Source organism: Otolemur garnettii, unplaced genomic scaffold (genome assembly GCF_000181295.1).
Source record: "Otolemur garnettii isolate 467f Iridium unplaced genomic scaffold, OtoGar3 scaffold00146, whole genome shotgun sequence".
NCBI lineage: Eukaryota > Metazoa > Chordata > Mammalia > Primates > Galagidae > Otolemur > Otolemur garnettii.
The window spans coordinates 3,466,533-3,484,780 of record NW_003852541.1 but is presented as its reverse complement, the minus strand read 5'-3'; the positions used below and the strand labels follow the sequence as shown (position 1 = coordinate 3,484,780).

Sequence of the window (18,248 nt, the reverse complement as noted above, 5' to 3'; positions counted from 1 at the left end):
GTTGTTTGGCGGGCCCGGGCTGGGGATTTGAACCCGCCACCTTAGGTGTATGTGGCTGGCGCCTTAGCCGCTTGAACCACAGGCGCCGAGCCCTTTTTTACTTTTTATTAGGACTGATGGTATTATTTTAGTATCAGGAGAAAAAAATGGACCCTTAGTCATATACTTTTATACAAATTCAGTAGAAAAAAATAGTAACTAGATACTACGTTTTGTGTATACACTTCAGCAAGCAATCTAAAACCTTCATAGTACATAAAAACTTTTGGTCTAATTTTCGCAAACATAGCTGAAATAATTCAAGTATATGCAAAACATGGAGTATGATTCTGAAAAAAGATTTTTGGGGGGGGGGACAGAGCCTCAAGCTGTCACCCTGGGTAGAGTGCTATAGCATCACAGCTCACAGCAACCTCCAACTCGTGGGCTCTAGCAATTCTCTTGCTTCCACCTCCCAAGTAGCTGGGACTAAGTACCTGACAATTTTTTTGTTGCAGCCATCATTGTTGTTTAGCGGACCCAGGCTGGATTCAAACCTGCCAGCTCAGCTGTTAATGTGGCTGGCACCTTAGCTGCTTGAGCCACAGGCACCGAGCCATAAAAAAAATATTTTCTAATAAAAATTTAAACATTCAATGTCTAAGTTCAATTCTAAGTCTTTAATAACACTAGCTACAAATTACCAGTACCATCCCTCCTTTAAAATAATTTTTAGAGATGAATATAATCACAGCTCACTGCAGCCTCCATCTTCTGGGCTCCCCTGCTCCTTTGGCCTTAGCCTCTCAAACAGCTCTGACTACAGGCCCAAGACGCTGGGCCCAGTTAGTGCCTTTTCATTTATTTAAAACAAGGTCTCAAAATGTTGCCCAGGCTGGTCTAGAACCCCTAACCTCAAGCGATCCTCCTACCTTGGCCTCCCAAGTCTCTGGAATTATAGGAATGAACTGCCTCCTGGGGCTAGCATCGCTTTCTTTTCTGAACTGCTGTCCTTGCATACAACAGAAACTACTGAACCAGAATCAGCCAAGAGGAGGCAAGAGTTAATATAAAATACTAATCAAACTCATGTGGTGAGACAAAGTAGTTATTTCACTATTCATAATAGTTTCCTATTAGCAAAAGCAAACTCTTACGTAGAGGCCAATTAAAAGAAGATTAACCTAGTACTGAAACAATGAAACACACACATCGAAAGTTACTATGAAGAAAGTTCAGTCAAAGGCAGACACTTAACACAGGGCTTTAATGTAACACCATTTAGTAACGTGACAATTTGAAAAAAAAAAAAAGTGAGTATTTTGTAGATAAGAAAAACTGAGAAACACATCTGATGGACAGTGAGCATTTTACAATGGGACAGGTAACCAGCATGTAAAATCATAAGCGCCTTTTTAAGAGCTGAAAACTGCTGGTCATTCATTAACATTTCAGACATTTAATCACGATGCTACACCTTCAACAAAAACTGAAAAAAAAAAAAAAAAGAACCAAGAAGAGCCATTGTTTTTATTCTGGACAAACCTTACTAAACAAGGAGAGACAATGAACACTTATGATTTAAACCTAATGATTTAAGCTCAGCTAGAAGAAAGTGAGGCATGAAATTTAACATAAATAAAGAGTTTTAGAAAGCAGATTTCTGGAAATGCAATGATCCTCTACATTTGCTTCAAGGAGAAACCTACAGACATATTTTCAGGTTTTGTTAAGTAACAACTGTTTATTTGCACTCAATATGTTTGGGAAAGTCTGCTACATAGCTAAGGTCACTGTGACCACAAACGAATGAAAAGAAACAAGCACTGAAGAGCAAAAAAATGCATCCAACCCAAAAAAGGATTTAAGTAGATCAGTTAAAAAAAAAAAACAAAACAGTAAAATAAATGGGTACGGCTTTCATCTTTTACAAATATACCTCCTCCACAACATCTCCCCAATATAAACACTGTGGAGTGTTTATATATTCAGTGCAAGGAACAGTATCATCAGTACATGTAAAACACCTCTGAGGAAAGAATAAAGCTAAAAATAACATGTAATTCTGAATACCTTTCAGTGTGATATTATTACACTATAGTGGTATGGGAGAGGCTCTGATAGCACCCATGTGCATTCCACATGAAAAACAAACTTAAGATCACTTTTTAAAAAATTCTACAAGCCACGTTAAAAAAAAAATTTGAACAGGACTGCTTTATTGTGTAATTTAAGACACAAATGAATTACATGAATTGCAAATGAAGGCTTAAAATATTTAGCAGCTACAAAAATCATGCTATGTGTCACTCCTCCCATAAATACTTTTAGCCTGTGTACAGTCAATTCTGAATTGGTTCACCTCTGAATTAAGACTTCTAAAGTCTTTACACGGAGTCAAAGAAATGAGTAAAAGTGAAAGATCGTATTCTATCCTGTACTCTGACCCTGGAAAGGTGTGGGTCTGCTTCAAAGAAAGAAGAAACATACATGTGATCACAATAAAGCTTACCACTATGCAGAGTTCATAATCAATTTCAGCAACGGATTGCAAGCTGCGCTTTGAAGAAAATGCATAGCAGAGGAAAAAGCTCAGAATTTGGAAATATGGGTAAGGAAAACAGTGTTGACACAGTGGAAGTAGTAATGAAAATACCTACTCCAGAACTCACATGCCATGCCCTGCTAGTGAGTTCCTCAACAAGCTACCTGCTCCAGAAAGCCAAAGCCAGATGCTCCCTGTGTGTGGAGTAAGACTACCCAAGTGCTACATAGAAGTGGCCACCTCCTCCATTAACTGCTGTCTGCTCAGTTCCAAAGACAACAGAACACACACTTTATGGTCTAACCAACATAATGTATATCTATTTTTAATACAACTTAAACAGAACTTCTATATAAATCTGGGCTCCATCCAATCCCTCTCCTAAATTTCCTTAGGAGGAATCAAGTAATGGAAGCAAGCAAAACAAGATTATAACCACAAATGACTGTACTTTAAACATGATTATCAATTTTAAGGGACAGAAACATTTGAATATTTTGTAATACCAAACTTAAAAAAAATCTATTATAAAAACTACAACTCATTCCCTTAGAATTTTTAAATGTTGGTGTTATTTCTGCATGGACAGACTAATATATTAAATTAAGACAAGATTTTAAAGATTGGTAAAGTTCTATCATTCTATTTTTAAAAACAAAGATTTAAAAACAAAAACAAAAATACAAGTTAGTTGTTTCATGTTACTTTTCACAACCATTATGTTAAATGTTTTCCTTTCTACAAAAACAGGGTCCTTTATGTCACAACTGAAATTATTACTGCTAGATGTTTAAAATTACACAGACTAGTGTTCAACTGGAACCTGTTGATGGTGACATCTTGAGGTTTTCTGAGTTTCAACCTAAGGTGTGCCAGGTCCTTTCCTAGGACCACACTTGGAGGGGAAGGGGAGGGAAAAGAAATCACAGATCAAGTTCTCAAGATTATTTCACTCTCTTCGTGGCTTTCTGTTTCTTGGTGATCTGTTCAAAATTTCATCCTCCTAATTGAGTGAAAAGAAAGAAATTCACCATAATTAGCACATTTAAAGAAACATAAAAGTTTGCTATATTCTCAATATTAACTAGGCTAAGAGTAACCCATTTGAGGAAAAATCAAGAAAAATGATTATAAGATAATGTACCCAAAACAATGGCAGCTCAAAGGTAGCAGACTAATTCAGTTTAGTCTTTTTGTTCTATAATATATACTTTTCTCAATCTAACTCATAAATATTTTCTTAGAAAGTATCAGGCATTAGGCTTTCACATTATCCTGCTTAATCCCAATCTACTGGCTCACAGGTACATTAGACATATATTTATATATATATATACATATATATATATATTTATTTATTTTAATTTGAGACAGAGTCTATGTTGCCCTCAGTTGAGTGCCATGGGGTTACAGCTCACAGCAACCTCAAACTTGGGCTTAAGCCCAATTCTCTCGCCTCAAATTCCCAGGTAGCACCTGCCACAACACTATTTTCTTGTTGCAGTTGTCATTGTTGGTTAGCTGGCCCGGGCCAGGCTCAAACCTGCCTGCCTCGGTGCATGTGGCTGGTGCCACTACCATTGTGCTATGTGCGCCGAGCCCTTTTCCCCTATTGTAAGGATGAGAAATCTAGGATTCATGAAGATTGAAGACCATCCAAGTAGACTATAAACCTGGCGCTCTCTTTCTACCCTACTACAAGTGCTGAAGATTGGAAATTACCTTACAAAAATACTCCCTTTACTTAAATGTAACCAGCAACTTGCCATATGAGGCTGTCTGGAGGATATACAAAGTATGTGAGACATTGATTCCCTACTTTTTTTTTGAGACAGAGTTCCAAGCTGTCGCCCTGGGTTGAGTGCTGTGGCATCAGCATTTGCCTCAGTATTTCTATTTTTTGCCTCAGTATTTCTATTTTTAGTACAGACGAGGTCTCACTTTTGGTCAGGCTGGTCTTGAACTTGTGAACTCAAACATTCACTCACTTTTGCCAAACAACAATGACTATTACATCAAAGAAATAGCAGGGCATTGTGGCAGACGCCTGTAGTCCCAGCTACTTGGGAGGCTGAGGGAAGAGAATCACTTAAGCCCAAGAGTTTGAGGTTTCTGTGAGCTGAGACATCACTGCACTCTACTGAGGGCAACATAGCGAGACATTGTCTCAAAACGAACAAAAAAGAAAGAATACATCCATTGAAAATATAATCAAGATATAAATAGCATTCATCTTTATCAATAGAAAGGCAGAGTTGTAGTAGCTAGAAATGGAACTTGAACAGAGCTTTGAAGGAGGGACTAAGACACAAACACGGAAGTGCTAAAAAAGGGACCTTGGTATGCAAAGGTTCTCTCTTTCTCATACCACATATATCTTACCACTACAAAACCTAAGTCCAGAACCTCAACTGGTTTTTATATAAGGTGACCAGATGTCCCGCTTTTTAACAATTTGGCCTGCAGTGTTTTAAAAAAAGTCCTGATTTTTGGAAAGAATGCCTGACAAGCTGGGGAACAGCAGGAGAATGGGAAGGGAATATATGGCTGCAGAAAAGGTTAATGTAACTCCATTTGCGAATGAAGAGGTTAACTTCATTTGGAAATGAAAAGGCTAATGTAAACTCCCTACTCCCCTCCTAGGCAAAGTCACCCAGATGGAATGGGTACCAGAAGGAGACTGGCTCCCTCCCTTGCTTCTAGGCAAGGACAATTAGCTCAGAAGGAGCCAAACTGTCTGGAACAAACAAGTAGCCCCCCCCCCCCCAAGGTAACTAGATGTCCCGTTTTTGGCGGGACAGTCCCAATTTCTAACAATTTGTCCCGCATCGTTTTAAAAATGTCTGATTTTTGGAAAGAATGCACAACAAGCTAGGGAACACGGGAGAACAGGAAGGGAATATATGGTTTTCGGCTGCCATGTGAATATTTCACCAGGATATGAGTTTTATATCATTTTTGTTAATTTTATAATGTTAAACTTTAATAATAACAAATAATTGTTGAGAACTGTTCATTGAGAACTGCTTATCAAAGTTTGCATTGTTGTCAGGCCCCGCGCCCCCAATGGTGTCCCACTTTACGAATGTTAAAATCTGGTCACCTTATTTTTATACCCTCTTCCACCAAGCACACTATGTAAGACCACCATATATATCTTGCCTAGGTTATTACAAGAGCCTCCTAACTGGTCTCCCTTATTCTCCATGGTCTACAGAAAACATAGCAGCCACAGTAGTCAGATCCTATCACATCTGACCCCAAAAGGCTGTAATGGCTGTCCATTTCCCTTATCTCTTCCCAGTCTTTGCTCAAATGTTATCCTCTCAATGAGGTCTTACATGGTGTGACCTGCTGTCACCAGCACTTCCAATACCTTTTCCTGGCCTACAGTTCCTAATATACTGTGTCATTTACATCCTTATAATGTCTACCGTTTACTGCTGGTTTCTCCCCACTAGAAGTTAAGCACACCAAAGGCAGGGTATCTTTGTATTGTATTATTTGTTGACAATGCTGAGCACAAAATGGGCACCTAGGATTTGTTAAATGAAGAAATAAATCCACAGAAAACATGGACAAAATGTTCAGAATGCAGTGATTTGTGCAAGAAATACTTTTCAGGGAACAGTGAGAGGAGGTAGATGAGACAGAACTATTAAATAACTTAATAACTTAAAGTTCTCATCTTAGAAAGCATTTTATTATTTGTCCCCTATAATCTTCTGCTTATTCCAGAAAATCATTTTCAGCCCCCCCAAAAAATGCTTTTTGAGATTCAGATATAACTTTAGCCATACAAAATGTATAACTCCCTTCTTTTACCTCTGCTTTAGGTTTTCTCTCTTCCTCCTCTTGACTGACAGCACCACCATCTTCTTCAGCATCACTTTTTTGTTTCTCTTCTAAGACAGAAGTTAAACAACTGAGCGAACCTTACACTTGTTTTTAGTGATCAGACAATTAGCATTAGAATACACCTCTAGATCTAAAAAAAAAAATCATTACTGTAATTTGATTATAGGCACTTGAAAACAACATTCTTTTTCTAATAAAAAAAATTGTATTGGGTGGCACCTGTGGCTCAAAGGAGTAGGGCGCCAGCCCCAAATACTGGAGGTGGTGGGTTCAAACCTAGCCCCAGCCAAAAACTGCAAAAAAAAAAAAAAAAAAAGTATTTACTTAGAAGCATTCAGAATGTCAACAAAACAGCTGCAACTTTTATTTTGCAATTACAGAGTGGTATTCAGTTAACAGACAACAATTATTTCATATAAGCTGCATCAGAGACAATTGAAGATGAAAAAACTACCATCCCCATATATAACAAATTTGTGCTGTGGGCTTGGTGCCCGTGGCTCAAGCAGCTAAGGCGCCAGCCACATACACCTAAGGTGGCGGGTTCGAATCCCCAGCCCGGGCCTGCCAAACAACAATGATGGCTGCAACCAAAAAATGGCCAGGCGTTGTGGCGGGCGCCTGTAGTCCCAGCTACTTGGGAGGCTGAGGCAGGAGACTCGCTTGAGCCCAGGAGTTGGAGGTTGCTGTGAGCTGTAATGCCACGGCACTCTACCCAGGGGGATAGCTTGAGGCTCTGTCTCAAAAAAAAAAAAAAAAAAAATTTGTGCTGTGCACCAACAAGAACCTGCTTTAAATTTCTACACCAATTTACAACCCCCATACTGTACCAGGCAAGGTTAGTGGCTGTTGAAAATACCACCAGGACAGGGCTATCTAAACACACATTCGGTAGTGTGTTAACTATACAAAAAAGACACTGTACAGTTTAAAAACAAATCTTACACAACCTTACATTTCAATTTTTTTTTCATTAAAAGGAGTAGGTTGTATACAGGGGGGTTAAATGCTTTATAGACAAGGAAAAAAACTGTGCTAGAACCAACTTATTCATCATCATCTTCTTCATTTTCCTTCTCTTCCTTCAATTTCTTGCTTTTGTTCATCCTTGACGACTCCCTTTTTGCTGCATCAGGCTTTCCTTTAGCTTGGTATGCAGCAATATCCTTTTTGTATTTTTCCTTCAGCTATGCAGCCTTCTTTTCATAAGGCTGTTTGTCACCTGCAACAGCATTATTCCATATCTCTCCAAGCTTTTTTGCAACATCACCTATGGTTAGGCCGGGATGTTCTCAAAGCTTTGATTTTTGGGTGACACTCAGAACCGAAAAAGAAAAAGGCCCAAGGAGGCCTCTGGGGTGCATTGAGATCTTTCAACTTCTTTTTTGTTTCCCCTTTAGGAGGGATATAGGTTTTCATTTCTCTTTCATAACGGGCCTTGTCCGCCTTTGCCTTATCTTCGAATTTTCCTTTCTCTTTGGCAGACACAGTCTTCCACCTCTCTGGAAACCACCTTTCTTAGAAAACTCTGAGAAGCTGACTGAAGCATCTGGGTGCTTCTTCTTGTGCTCCCCCCCCCCCAAGTTTGCATAAAGAATGCATATGATGACATTTTGCCTCTTGGCTTCTTAGGATCTCCTTTGCCCATGTTTAGTTTTTCCTCAGTGAGGCACAGAGTCACCCAGTGCCCATTCATCTCTCACTTGCCCTGGCACTGTGTCTATGGAGCTCAATGTACTGCAATGGCTGTGAGAGTGGGAGCCAGACGCAGCCTCAGAACAACATCTTAAGGTCTCAACTTAAAGCAGGTTTTTGAGGATTACTTCTTACCAAGTTTCACTTCTGCTTCTTCCTCCTCATCTCCCTTGTCCTTTTCCTCCTCTTTCTCTTCTTCCTCTTCCTTCACATCTGGTTGAGGAGCATCAGTCTTCTTGTACTCCATAGCACTGGGTTGTTTCTGAAAAATTCCCCAAAATACAACAATTTTGGTTACATTGTCATATACTATCATACTATATGCCTATAAGCACAGGCAAAGTTCTGTTCTAGGCTCTAAAGGGGTAAATATACAGAAATAATAAGATGATAATTCCTACCCCAATAGCTTTCTCTTCCTTGAGCATGATTCAAGGTAGAAAGAACAGTAAGAACAAAAGGGTGACTCAGGCAGGGAAAGTGTAGGTCTAGTCAAGTTGACTTGAGGCACAAACACATAGACAGTGGTGGAGAATAAAGTAGGAAAAAGAACTTTGGGTCCAGGTACAAAGTACCTTGAATGCAAGGTAAAGCATAATCCTCACTTAAGAATAGAGAGCCTAGGGCAGCGCCTGTGGTTCAAAGGAGTAGGGCGCTGGCCCCATATGCCGGAGGTGGTAGGTTCAAACCCAGCCCCGGCCAAAAACTGCAAAAAAAGAATAAAGAGCCTAAATAAAATATTCTTTTCTTATTTTTAATGAGTGCACAGAACAAGGGCTAAACAAGAAAAACTAACAATAAGGCTAGGATTCCATATGTATTCTTTGGGGAGGGAAGGGTTGGAGAGGGAGGAACAGATAATAAGAAATCAAAGATCAAATTACAAAGTATAAGAATAGAAATATCTATGCCAAGAGGAAAAGCTGGTTTGTGCCTAGATGGCTGGGTTTTATATTTAAATTTAAATTTTTTTTGAAGAAAGTTGTTCCTAAATATTACAGAGAGATGGGAGTAGAACTCACTGGTAGAACATCTGACTACAAATATTACAGACAGAAATAGAGCAGGATAAATAATACTAGCCACTGAGGGGCTATAAATTCTACTCCCATATGGGCACAATAAATGGTCACTTAGGAGTAGTGAATAAAGTTTTAGAAGTTAATACCAAATGTGACCCAGTTATTACTGAGCTACTACAAAGAAAACTTCAGGCAACATATCTTAGCTCTTTTCATTTATTATTATTATTTTTAGACAGAGTCTCACTATGTTGCCCTTGGTAGAGTGCCAAGGCATCACAGCTCATAGCAACCTCTAACTCTTGGGCTTAAGCAATTCTTTTGCCTCAGGCTCCCAAGTAGCTGGGACTATAGGCACTGGCCACAGTACCTGGCTATTATTTCATTATAGTTGTCATTGTTGTTTAGTAGGCCTGGGCCAGGCTAGAACCCACCTGCCTTGGTGCATGTGGCTGGTGCCCTAACCACTGAGCATGTGCTCCAAGTCATCTATTTTTAATAAAAGAATTCCAAGTGATGCCCCATGCCCACCAAAAAAAATTCATACCTTTCCAGAACAGCAGAAGAGGATAACAAGGAACACAGGCAGAGCTACAGTCAAAATGTAGACCACCCAGAGCCATGGGCGCTCTTCAGCTGCCTCAATCATCTGCCCCACTACACCTGGCTAAAAAACAAGACAAGATTGACTGAAAGTTCAAGTTTTTGACACCAAATACAAGTTGCACAATTTGTTCAACAGTTCAATTATGGCCGAACACTACTTAGGTCCTCCATTTTCAAAGAATTCAGGCCAAGATGTTCATATAACATAAAAAGGAAATTAGAGAAAAGCTTCCATCTTCCTGCTCTCCTTATCATCAAGGTGATTTCACTTTCATTGGTGTCAAAGCTAACATCTTATTCACCTGCAAAATGATGCCTTAACTTTGAAAACCAGTGAATGAAGAATTTCTTCATCTCAGTTATCTTTAGCTCTCTAATTCTCAGCTTGGCCATAGGACCAGTTCTTTGAAAATTTCATATGTTGGGCAAATCAAGATCCAGCTTTAAAGTTTGCAGTAAAATAATACCTAACTGGCAGATCTAGTTAAGATACATACATAGACACAAATAATAAAAAAACTCCACACATAACACAAATAATGACTCTAAAGCCACTATCTTAGACTAATAAAATCATGCCCCAAAACCAATATTTATCTTAGCAGGCATATGGTTATATTTTTTATGCCAATATTCCCAATTAAGGGAAAAGATAAACCCACAAACTTAACCTTTAACAATGGTAACAGTTACCTACAATAACAGATGTAAACACACAAGAAACAAGTAAGCACAAACCTCAGCAGCCCCGTCAGCAGCTTTCTTCAGGCCCCATCCATCATTGGCCCAATCATCAACTACTCTTCGGTCACCAGAGATGATAAAGTTGTCAAAAAAAATATCAGAGGTCATAGACCATAGCTCCAAACCAATAGCAGTAAAAGGAGTCATTTTGAAAGGTTCGAGATCTTCAAAGAAATCTGGATTTGGTATTTTCCTGGGTTTCCAGATTCCCTAGAGAACATTTTAAAAATTTCAAATAATGAATCTACAAAACTTTAAGCAGAACCTACTCTAAAATGAATTCTGCATAATCAACAGAGATAAATGCTAACTTTGTGAAACTTAAATGAGGAAGAAGATAATAAGTGCTACTGATGTTTTACACACTCTACTGCTAAGATTTCTATTTCTGACATCATCCACAATGTGGTCCAAACCAACACCCTGCTGTGTCTGGCCCATTCCCAAAGTCTCCACACTTATCAATTGCTGATGGAAATAGAGGTGAGTTAAAATAAAATACACATGGTCTTGAATAGCAATTCATGTCTGGATTACCTAGACAAATACTTCTTCATACTTCAGACAAGGATGATTACCACAGCACTGACAATCCACATAAATGGCCACTAACAGGAAAACAGCTAAAGGGCAATTTTTGTTTTTTCAAGACAGCCTCACTTTGTTGCCCTTGGTAGAGTGCATGGTGTCATAGCTCACAGCAACCTCAAACTCTTGGGCTCAAGCAATCCTCTTGCCTCAGCCTCCAATGTAGCTAAGACTACAGGTGCTCAGCACCACGCCCACCCATTTTTAGAGACAGGGTCTCACTCTTGCTCAGGATGGTCCAAAATCCTGAACTCAGCTCAAACAATTCACCCATCTTGGCCTCTCAGAGTGCTTAGGATTACAGGTGTAAACCACTGTGCCTGGCCTTAAAGAACAATTTTTTTCTTTTTTTCTTGAGACAAGCGTCTCAAGCTGTCACCCTAGGTAGAGTGCCATGGCTCACAGCAACCTCCAACTCCTGGAGTCAAGTGATCCTCTTGCCTCAGTTTTTCTATTTTTAGGAGAGATGAGTGTCATCCTTTTTGCTCAGGCTGGTCTCAAACCTGTGAGCTCAAGCATTCCCCCCACTGTAGCTTCCCAGAGTGTAGGATTACAGGTGTGAGCCACCTTGCCTGGCCTAAATGGCAGGTTTGTTTTTTTTTTTTTGAGACAAGAGTCTTATTATGTTGCCCTTGGTAGAGTGCTATGGCATCACAGCTCACAGCAACCTCCAACTCTTGGGCTTAAGCGATTCTCTTGCCTCAGCCTCCCAAGTAGCTGGGAATATAGGTGTCTGCCACAACGCCCGGCTATTTTTTTGTTGTAGTTGTTTAGGTGGCCTGGGCCGGGTTCGAACCCACCACCCTCAGTGTATGTGGCTGGCACCATAACCACTGCACTATGGGTACGGAGATACATGTTTGTTTGTTTGTTTTGAGGCACAGTCTCATTATGTTGCCCTCAGTAGAGTACTGTAACATCATAGCTCACAGCAACCTCAAACTCTTGAGCTTAAGCAATTTTCTTGCCTCCGCCTCCCAAGTAGCTAGACTACAAGGTGCCTGCCACAAAACCTGGCTATTTTTTTGTTCCAGTTGTCATTGTTGTTTAACAGGCCTAGGGCAGGTTTGAACATACCAGCCCCGGTTTATGTGGCCAGCAGCCTAACCACTGAGCTATGGGCACTGAGCCTAAAGGGCAGTTTTATAAGTGCTATTTTTATTTTATCTTATTAACTGCACAATTGCCATGGTACCCTAGCCTGGGGCAGTGAGACTCTCGTCTCAAAAATAAAACAAAAACAGAAAAACATATATCTAGTATATGCATATAGACTTAACCCTTTACATTTTCAAGTTTGACTGAGTGAAAACTAATGATTGTAAATAATTTTATAGAATAAAGGATCCAAAGGGGGGTACACTTCCATAGTACACCTGAAATTTCATAAACTCACTACCTATATTCTTACCATCTCACTTGAGCTTCAATCTTTTTACATCTTAAGACACCGAGGCTAAGTGAGCTTATCAGCTATGGTGGAAACACTAGCTCCTATCACAGTCTTCTTATCCACCAGGTCACACATATTGGTAAGCCTGGGATTTGGATTCTGTGGCTAAAGCACCTCTGCCATCTGACAGCCAGGTGCCCAAATCCTAAGTTTTCCATTTCCCTTTTCTTTTTTGTTTCTAAACCTGGTTAGAAAGCAGTTGTGGGGGCTCGGCGCCTATAGCTCAACCGGCTAAGATGCCAGCCACATACACCTAAGGTGGAGGGTTCGAATCCCCAGCCCGGACCCGCTAAAACAACAATGACGGCTGCAACCAAAAAATAGCCGGGCGTTGTGGTGGGCGCCTGTGGTCCCAGCTACTTGGGAGGTGGAGGCAGGAGACTCGCTTGAGCCCAGGAGTTGGAGGTTGCTGTGAGCTGTAATGCCATGGCACTCTACCCAGGGGGACAGCTTGAGGCTCTGTCTCAAAAAAAAAAAAAAAAGAAAGCAAGCAGTTGTGGGCTTGGCGCCTGTGGCTCACGTGGCTGAGGCACCAGCCACATACATCTAAGGTGGCGGGTTCAAATCCAGCCTGGACCCGCCAAACAACAATGATGGCTGCAACCAAAAAATAGCGGGGCATTGTAGAGGGCACCTGTGGTCCCAGCTACTTGGGAGGCTGAGGCAGAAGACTCGCTTGAGCCCAGGAGTTAGAGGTTGCTGTGAGCTGCGACGTCTCAGCACTCTACCCAGGGGGACAGCTTAAGGCTCTGTCTCCAAAAAAAAAAAGAAAGCAGTTGTGAGAACTATTCAATTCAGTTTCTAGGTTTATCTTCCCAACACCTAACCTATTAAGGTTTCTCTCAATTTATGAAATTTACTTTCTGCTCTTCATTTAACAACTTCAATATAATTATCATCCAGGCAGCATCACTGAGACAAAACTTCTATCTAAATACTAACAGATCAATGAAAGCAACTCAATAATCAAGAGGCACAAACCTGGTAGTTAGGATTGTCCATCATCGGAGCCTTCCATTTGCCCTTGTAATTGGGGTTGTCGATCATAGGTCGCTGCCAGACCCCACACCCAGGAGCTGACTCACATTTCGGGTTGGCAATCTGAGGAGCCTCCCATTCTCCATCCATGTCTTCATCCCTTTGGAGATATAAAAGCAACAAATTATAAGTGGATTCTGTAATACAGTACTATGAATAGCTTGCTGGCCCAATGGTTACCAAAACTACTGCCAAAATGACCATCTGCTCTTATTTCTGTATTTCCTGCAATAATTTTTCATAACAGACGTATTTTAAAAAAAAGACGAGGCTTGGTGCCCATAGCACAGTGTCTAGGCCACCAGCCACGTTCACTGAGGCTGGCGGGTTCGAATCCAACCTGGACCAGCTAAACAACTGCAACAAAACAATAGCCAGGCGTTATGGCGGGTGCCTGTATCCCAGCTACTTGGGAGGCTGAGGCAAGAGAATCACTTAAGCCCAAGAGTTGGAGGTTGCTATGAGCTGTGATGCCACTGCACTCTACCGAAGGTGACATAATGAGACTCTGTCTCAAAAAAAAAAAAAAAAAAGATAAAATTGAAATTATAATTAAGTTTTTCAAACTCTTCCCTTAAATTTGGGTACTTGGCCATATTAAAGTATTAAATTTAACTTCAATTAAAAAAGAAGATAATTTAAAAAGTTATCCAAAGCTCTTACCAATCCTCTGGCTTCTCTGCATCTGGATCAGATATATATTCAGGCTCATCATCTAACCAGCCTTCAGGTTTTGTGGCTTCTTCATCTGGAATCTTAGCAGGGGCATCTTCATCCCTTAGACACAAAAGAAAAATCTAGCTATAATACTGACCAGAGAATCAAAGAGTACTTCTACTCTGTGTATCTGAAACAGAGCATTCTAAAAATATCTAAGACCTTATAATCCCAGCATTCTGGGAGGCCCAGGAAGGAAGATCACCTGAGGCCAGGAGTTTGAGACCAACCTGGGCAACACAGCATAGGAGATGCCATCTCTAAAAAAAAAAAAAAAAAAGCCCTGGCACATGCCTATAGTCCTAGCTTCTTCAGAGGCTGAGGCAGGAAGATCCCTGGAGCTCCAGAGTTCCAGGCAGCAGTGAGCTATGACCATACCACTATACTCCAGCCTGGGAGACAACCGAGTGCTGTTCAAAAAAGATTTAGGTCATGCTCTGCCTTTGCGTGTTGTGGTGGCAGCAGATGCGGCCTTGACATATAGAATGATGCCAGCAAGTTGTGGACCTGTATGTGTAACCAGCAACCATATGAATGGTACCAAGGACCACACATCCATCCAGATCAACATAGCTGAGGTTTAACAGATTTAATGGCCAGTTTAAAACCTACGTTACCAGCCAGGTTTGGTAGCTCACACCTGTAATCCTAGCACTTTGGGAGGCCAAGGCAGGTGAATTCTCTGAGCTCAAGAGTTCAAGACCAACTTGAGCAAGAGGGAGACCCTGTCTCTACTTAAAAAAATAGAAAAAACTAGACAAGCATTGTGACACATGCCTGTAGTCCCAGCAACTGAGGGAGCTGAGGCAATAGGATCGCTTGAGCCCAGGAGTTTGAGGTTGTTGTAAGCTATAAGGATGCCACAGCACTCTTTCCTGGGTGACAGAGACTCTGTCCCAAAAAAAAAAAAAAAAAAAAAAAAAACAACCTCATGCATGTCAAGCTCATTCCTGCTCCTTTATTTCTGCATACTATGTTCTTCAATGAGGAACATCCTCTGCCATCTTCACCACTTAATTAATCTCATTTTGCTTTTAAGTCTCACTTTAATGTACTCTGATCCAAGAAACCATGCCCAGGTTAGACACACCTGGTGCTCTGGTCCCCTGGTAGTACCTTTTGTAGACCCTTACCATAGTACATGGTGATTTTACTTACCTGCCTCACAACTGGACTCTGAGCTCTGGGTAGGCAGATGGTAGTGTGTGTCCTGTGCCTTTGTATTTAACTGCCTAACACATAGCAGAGATCTCAAAGTATTGTTATAAATAGGAAAAAGGTTATTTTTCAAATTAGAATTTCAGGACTTGAGCTTTAAATGTGAATTCAAAGAAGCACTAGAATGGCCAGACTATGAGACCTGAGGTTCTGCCACAAACTGTCATCACAGGCAAGCTGCATAACCAATTTCAGCATTCTGTGGTTTGTAAAATGCTTCTTTCCTGCTATAGCAATCTACATTTTTCCTACAGTTTAGACTGCATCATAGATTGCTGAAATTATCAGATCTTACTCAACCAACATTTGGTTGCTCAAGCCATGTGGAATATACAAAATCCTCCTATACCCAAAGACAGGCCTCCAAGACTCACCAGTCATCTGGCTTGACAGCATCAGGATCTGGAATTTTTGGTCTTTCATCCCAATCCTCAGGCTTCCGGTCTTCTGGGTCCTCAATTTCACGTGAAGGATTTACAGCAGGAGTCATGTCATTTAGCAGATTTCCACTGTTTACAACAGACTGGTCAACTAATATTTCAAAAGTATTATCTGGATTCAAAACTGAAAGAAAAATTAAATGCTATTAAAAATAGTTAATTAGGCTTGGTACCCACAGCTCAGTGGTTAGGGTGCTGGCCACAGGCACAGGGGCTAGTGGGTTTGAACCGGCCCAGGCCTGCTAAACAATAGCCGGGCATTGTGGCAGGCACCTGTAGTCCCAGCTACTTGGGAGGCTGAGGCAAGAGAATTGCTTAAGTCCAAGAGTTGGAGGTTGCTGTGAGCTGTGATGCCACAGCACTCTATCAAGGGCAACATAGTGAGACTTTCTCAAAAAAATAAAATAAATAAAAATGCAAAAAAATTAAAAAATAAAAAGTTAATTAACTACTCGCTCCCAACTTTCTCCTTACCATAATAAAAAAGGTCAAGACTTCTCATAGGAAGCAGCAACATGGAAACACAGAACACAGACCATAAGTACTGGGGTCACAATAGGTTCATCAAGCCAGGCGTTAGAGACCTTGGGCAACTGAACTCCCCACTTTTCCTTTACTTTTTCTTTTTTAAAAGAACACCTTTGAACCCCTTTATTATTATCATTATTATTATTAGGACAGAGTTTCACTTTGTTGCCCTCAGTAGAGTGTGAACCCCTTTTCCTTATCTGAAAAATTAAGTACTAGTGGGGTAGCTCCTATGTCTCAGCAGGTAGGGCGCCAGCCCCCATATACCAAGGGTGGTAGGTTCAAACCCAGCCCCAGTCAAACTGCAACCAAAAAATAGCTGGGCGTTGTGGCTGGCGCCTGTAGTCCCAGCTACTCGGGAGGCTGAGGCAAGAGAATCGCCTAAGCACAGGAGTTGGAGGTTGCTATGAGCTGTGACACCATGGCACTCTACTGAGGGCAACAAAGTGAAACTATCTTTACAAAAAAATAAAATTAAATTAAGTACCAGTACTAGTTCCTTAGGTTTCTAGAAATTACAACAAAAGACAGTTAAAAATTTATAATACCAAAAGACCACATTTATAGACCCTAAGAACATCAAAAGCTTACAAAAATTAACATAATTGTTAGTCTGAAACAAATGATTATGCACCAGTCAGCAGGCAAGTCATTTATTATAACCTCCCAGTAGAAAATGCCCATTTCAAAAAAAAAAAAAAGAAAATGCCCATTTCTTCATTTTTAATAGACCTGGTATTACCACCATGTATGTTGCCAAAATTTCTAATTATCCAAACATTTTATTTATGAAAACACGTTTGTTCACTCATAGTTGTACTTCTGAAGTCCAATAGCCAATGAAAACATAATTTTAAATCCATAAAATCATCTTAAGTGTAATTTTTACTACAGCCTGGATCCTACACCAAAATGTCTAAATAGGTAGCTAACCAAGTTACAGCATATCCAGACAATGGGACACTATGCTGCTGTTATCAATGATAGTGAAGATATATTCTTTTGAAGGAAAACTTTCACTCTTGTGCAGTCAAGAAGGTTAGATACATGGACAAATATACATCACAATGTTAACATTTCAGACACTTTTATCTTTTGTATTTTTTCATTGATATATCATAGTGATACATATTTTGGGAGTACTTATGATATTTTTATACATGTATACAATGTGTAATGACCAAATCAGGAATAATATCTATCACCTCAAATATAATAGAACCTGTGTATAAAGAGAGGGACTGTAACAAACTGGTCAACATACAGAAGTGGTTAACATAAGGAACTAGGCCTGCTGTACTGATACATACATGTGGTGCATGTCCAGTGTCTGAAAATTAGGGCAACTTCAGGAGGTGGTCAATGTAGGGAGATAGTCAATTATGGAGGTTCTACTATACATTGTTTAGAAAAAGAGGCATGTGTATAAATGATAACAAACCAGCAAGAAAGGCTTCATTAGAAACGAACAAAAAAAAACCCCTTCTAATGTCCAAATGATTAAACTCAATTGTCCAGGTAGTACTGGAACATTCAAAGCAAGTTCAACTAAAAGATAATTTTGAAAGTTTGCAAATGTATTTCTACTGTATATCCTATTATTCAACATTTTATCAACAAGAAAATATAAAAAAGGAAGAAATGAGGGAGATCAGCAGACAAACTCTGTGTGGGACATAAAAGCCTTTTTTTTTTTTTTTTCCCCAGACAGGAGCCTCAAGTTGTCCCCCTGGGTAGAGTGCCGTGGCATCTCAGCTCACAGCAACCTCCAACTCCTGGGCTCAAGCGAGTCTTCTGCCTGCCTCCCAAGTAGCTGG

The 18,248-nt window shown here is 40.2% G+C and overlaps 1 protein-coding gene across 3 annotated transcripts in view; it reads right to left on the bottom strand.

Annotated features, from left to right (window-relative positions):
• Window positions 1-1,695: 1,695 nt before the first annotated feature.
• The window catches only part of CANX (calnexin), a 39,451-nt gene continuing 22,898 nt past the window's right edge, over window positions 1,696-18,248 (bottom strand). For 2 of the 3 annotated variants that reach the window (XM_023518767.1, XM_023518768.1), the window contains exons 9-16: window positions 15,838-16,027; window positions 14,192-14,305; window positions 13,472-13,628; window positions 10,444-10,659; window positions 9,647-9,766; window positions 8,213-8,339; window positions 6,350-6,429; window positions 1,710-3,527 (exon numbers count right to left, since the gene is read on the bottom strand). In XM_023518767.1, coding sequence (XP_023374535.1) covers window positions 3,474-3,527; window positions 6,350-6,429; window positions 8,213-8,339; window positions 9,647-9,766; window positions 10,444-10,659; window positions 13,472-13,628; window positions 14,192-14,305; window positions 15,838-16,027 — 1,058 coding nt within the window. In that variant the 3' untranslated portion in view covers window positions 1,710-3,473. Of the gene's footprint in view, window positions 3,528-6,349; window positions 6,430-8,212; window positions 8,340-9,646; window positions 9,767-10,443; window positions 10,660-13,471; window positions 13,629-14,191; window positions 14,306-15,837; window positions 16,028-18,248 lie in introns of all 3 variants that reach the window. The other variant, XM_003799153.2, reaches the window with a different exon arrangement.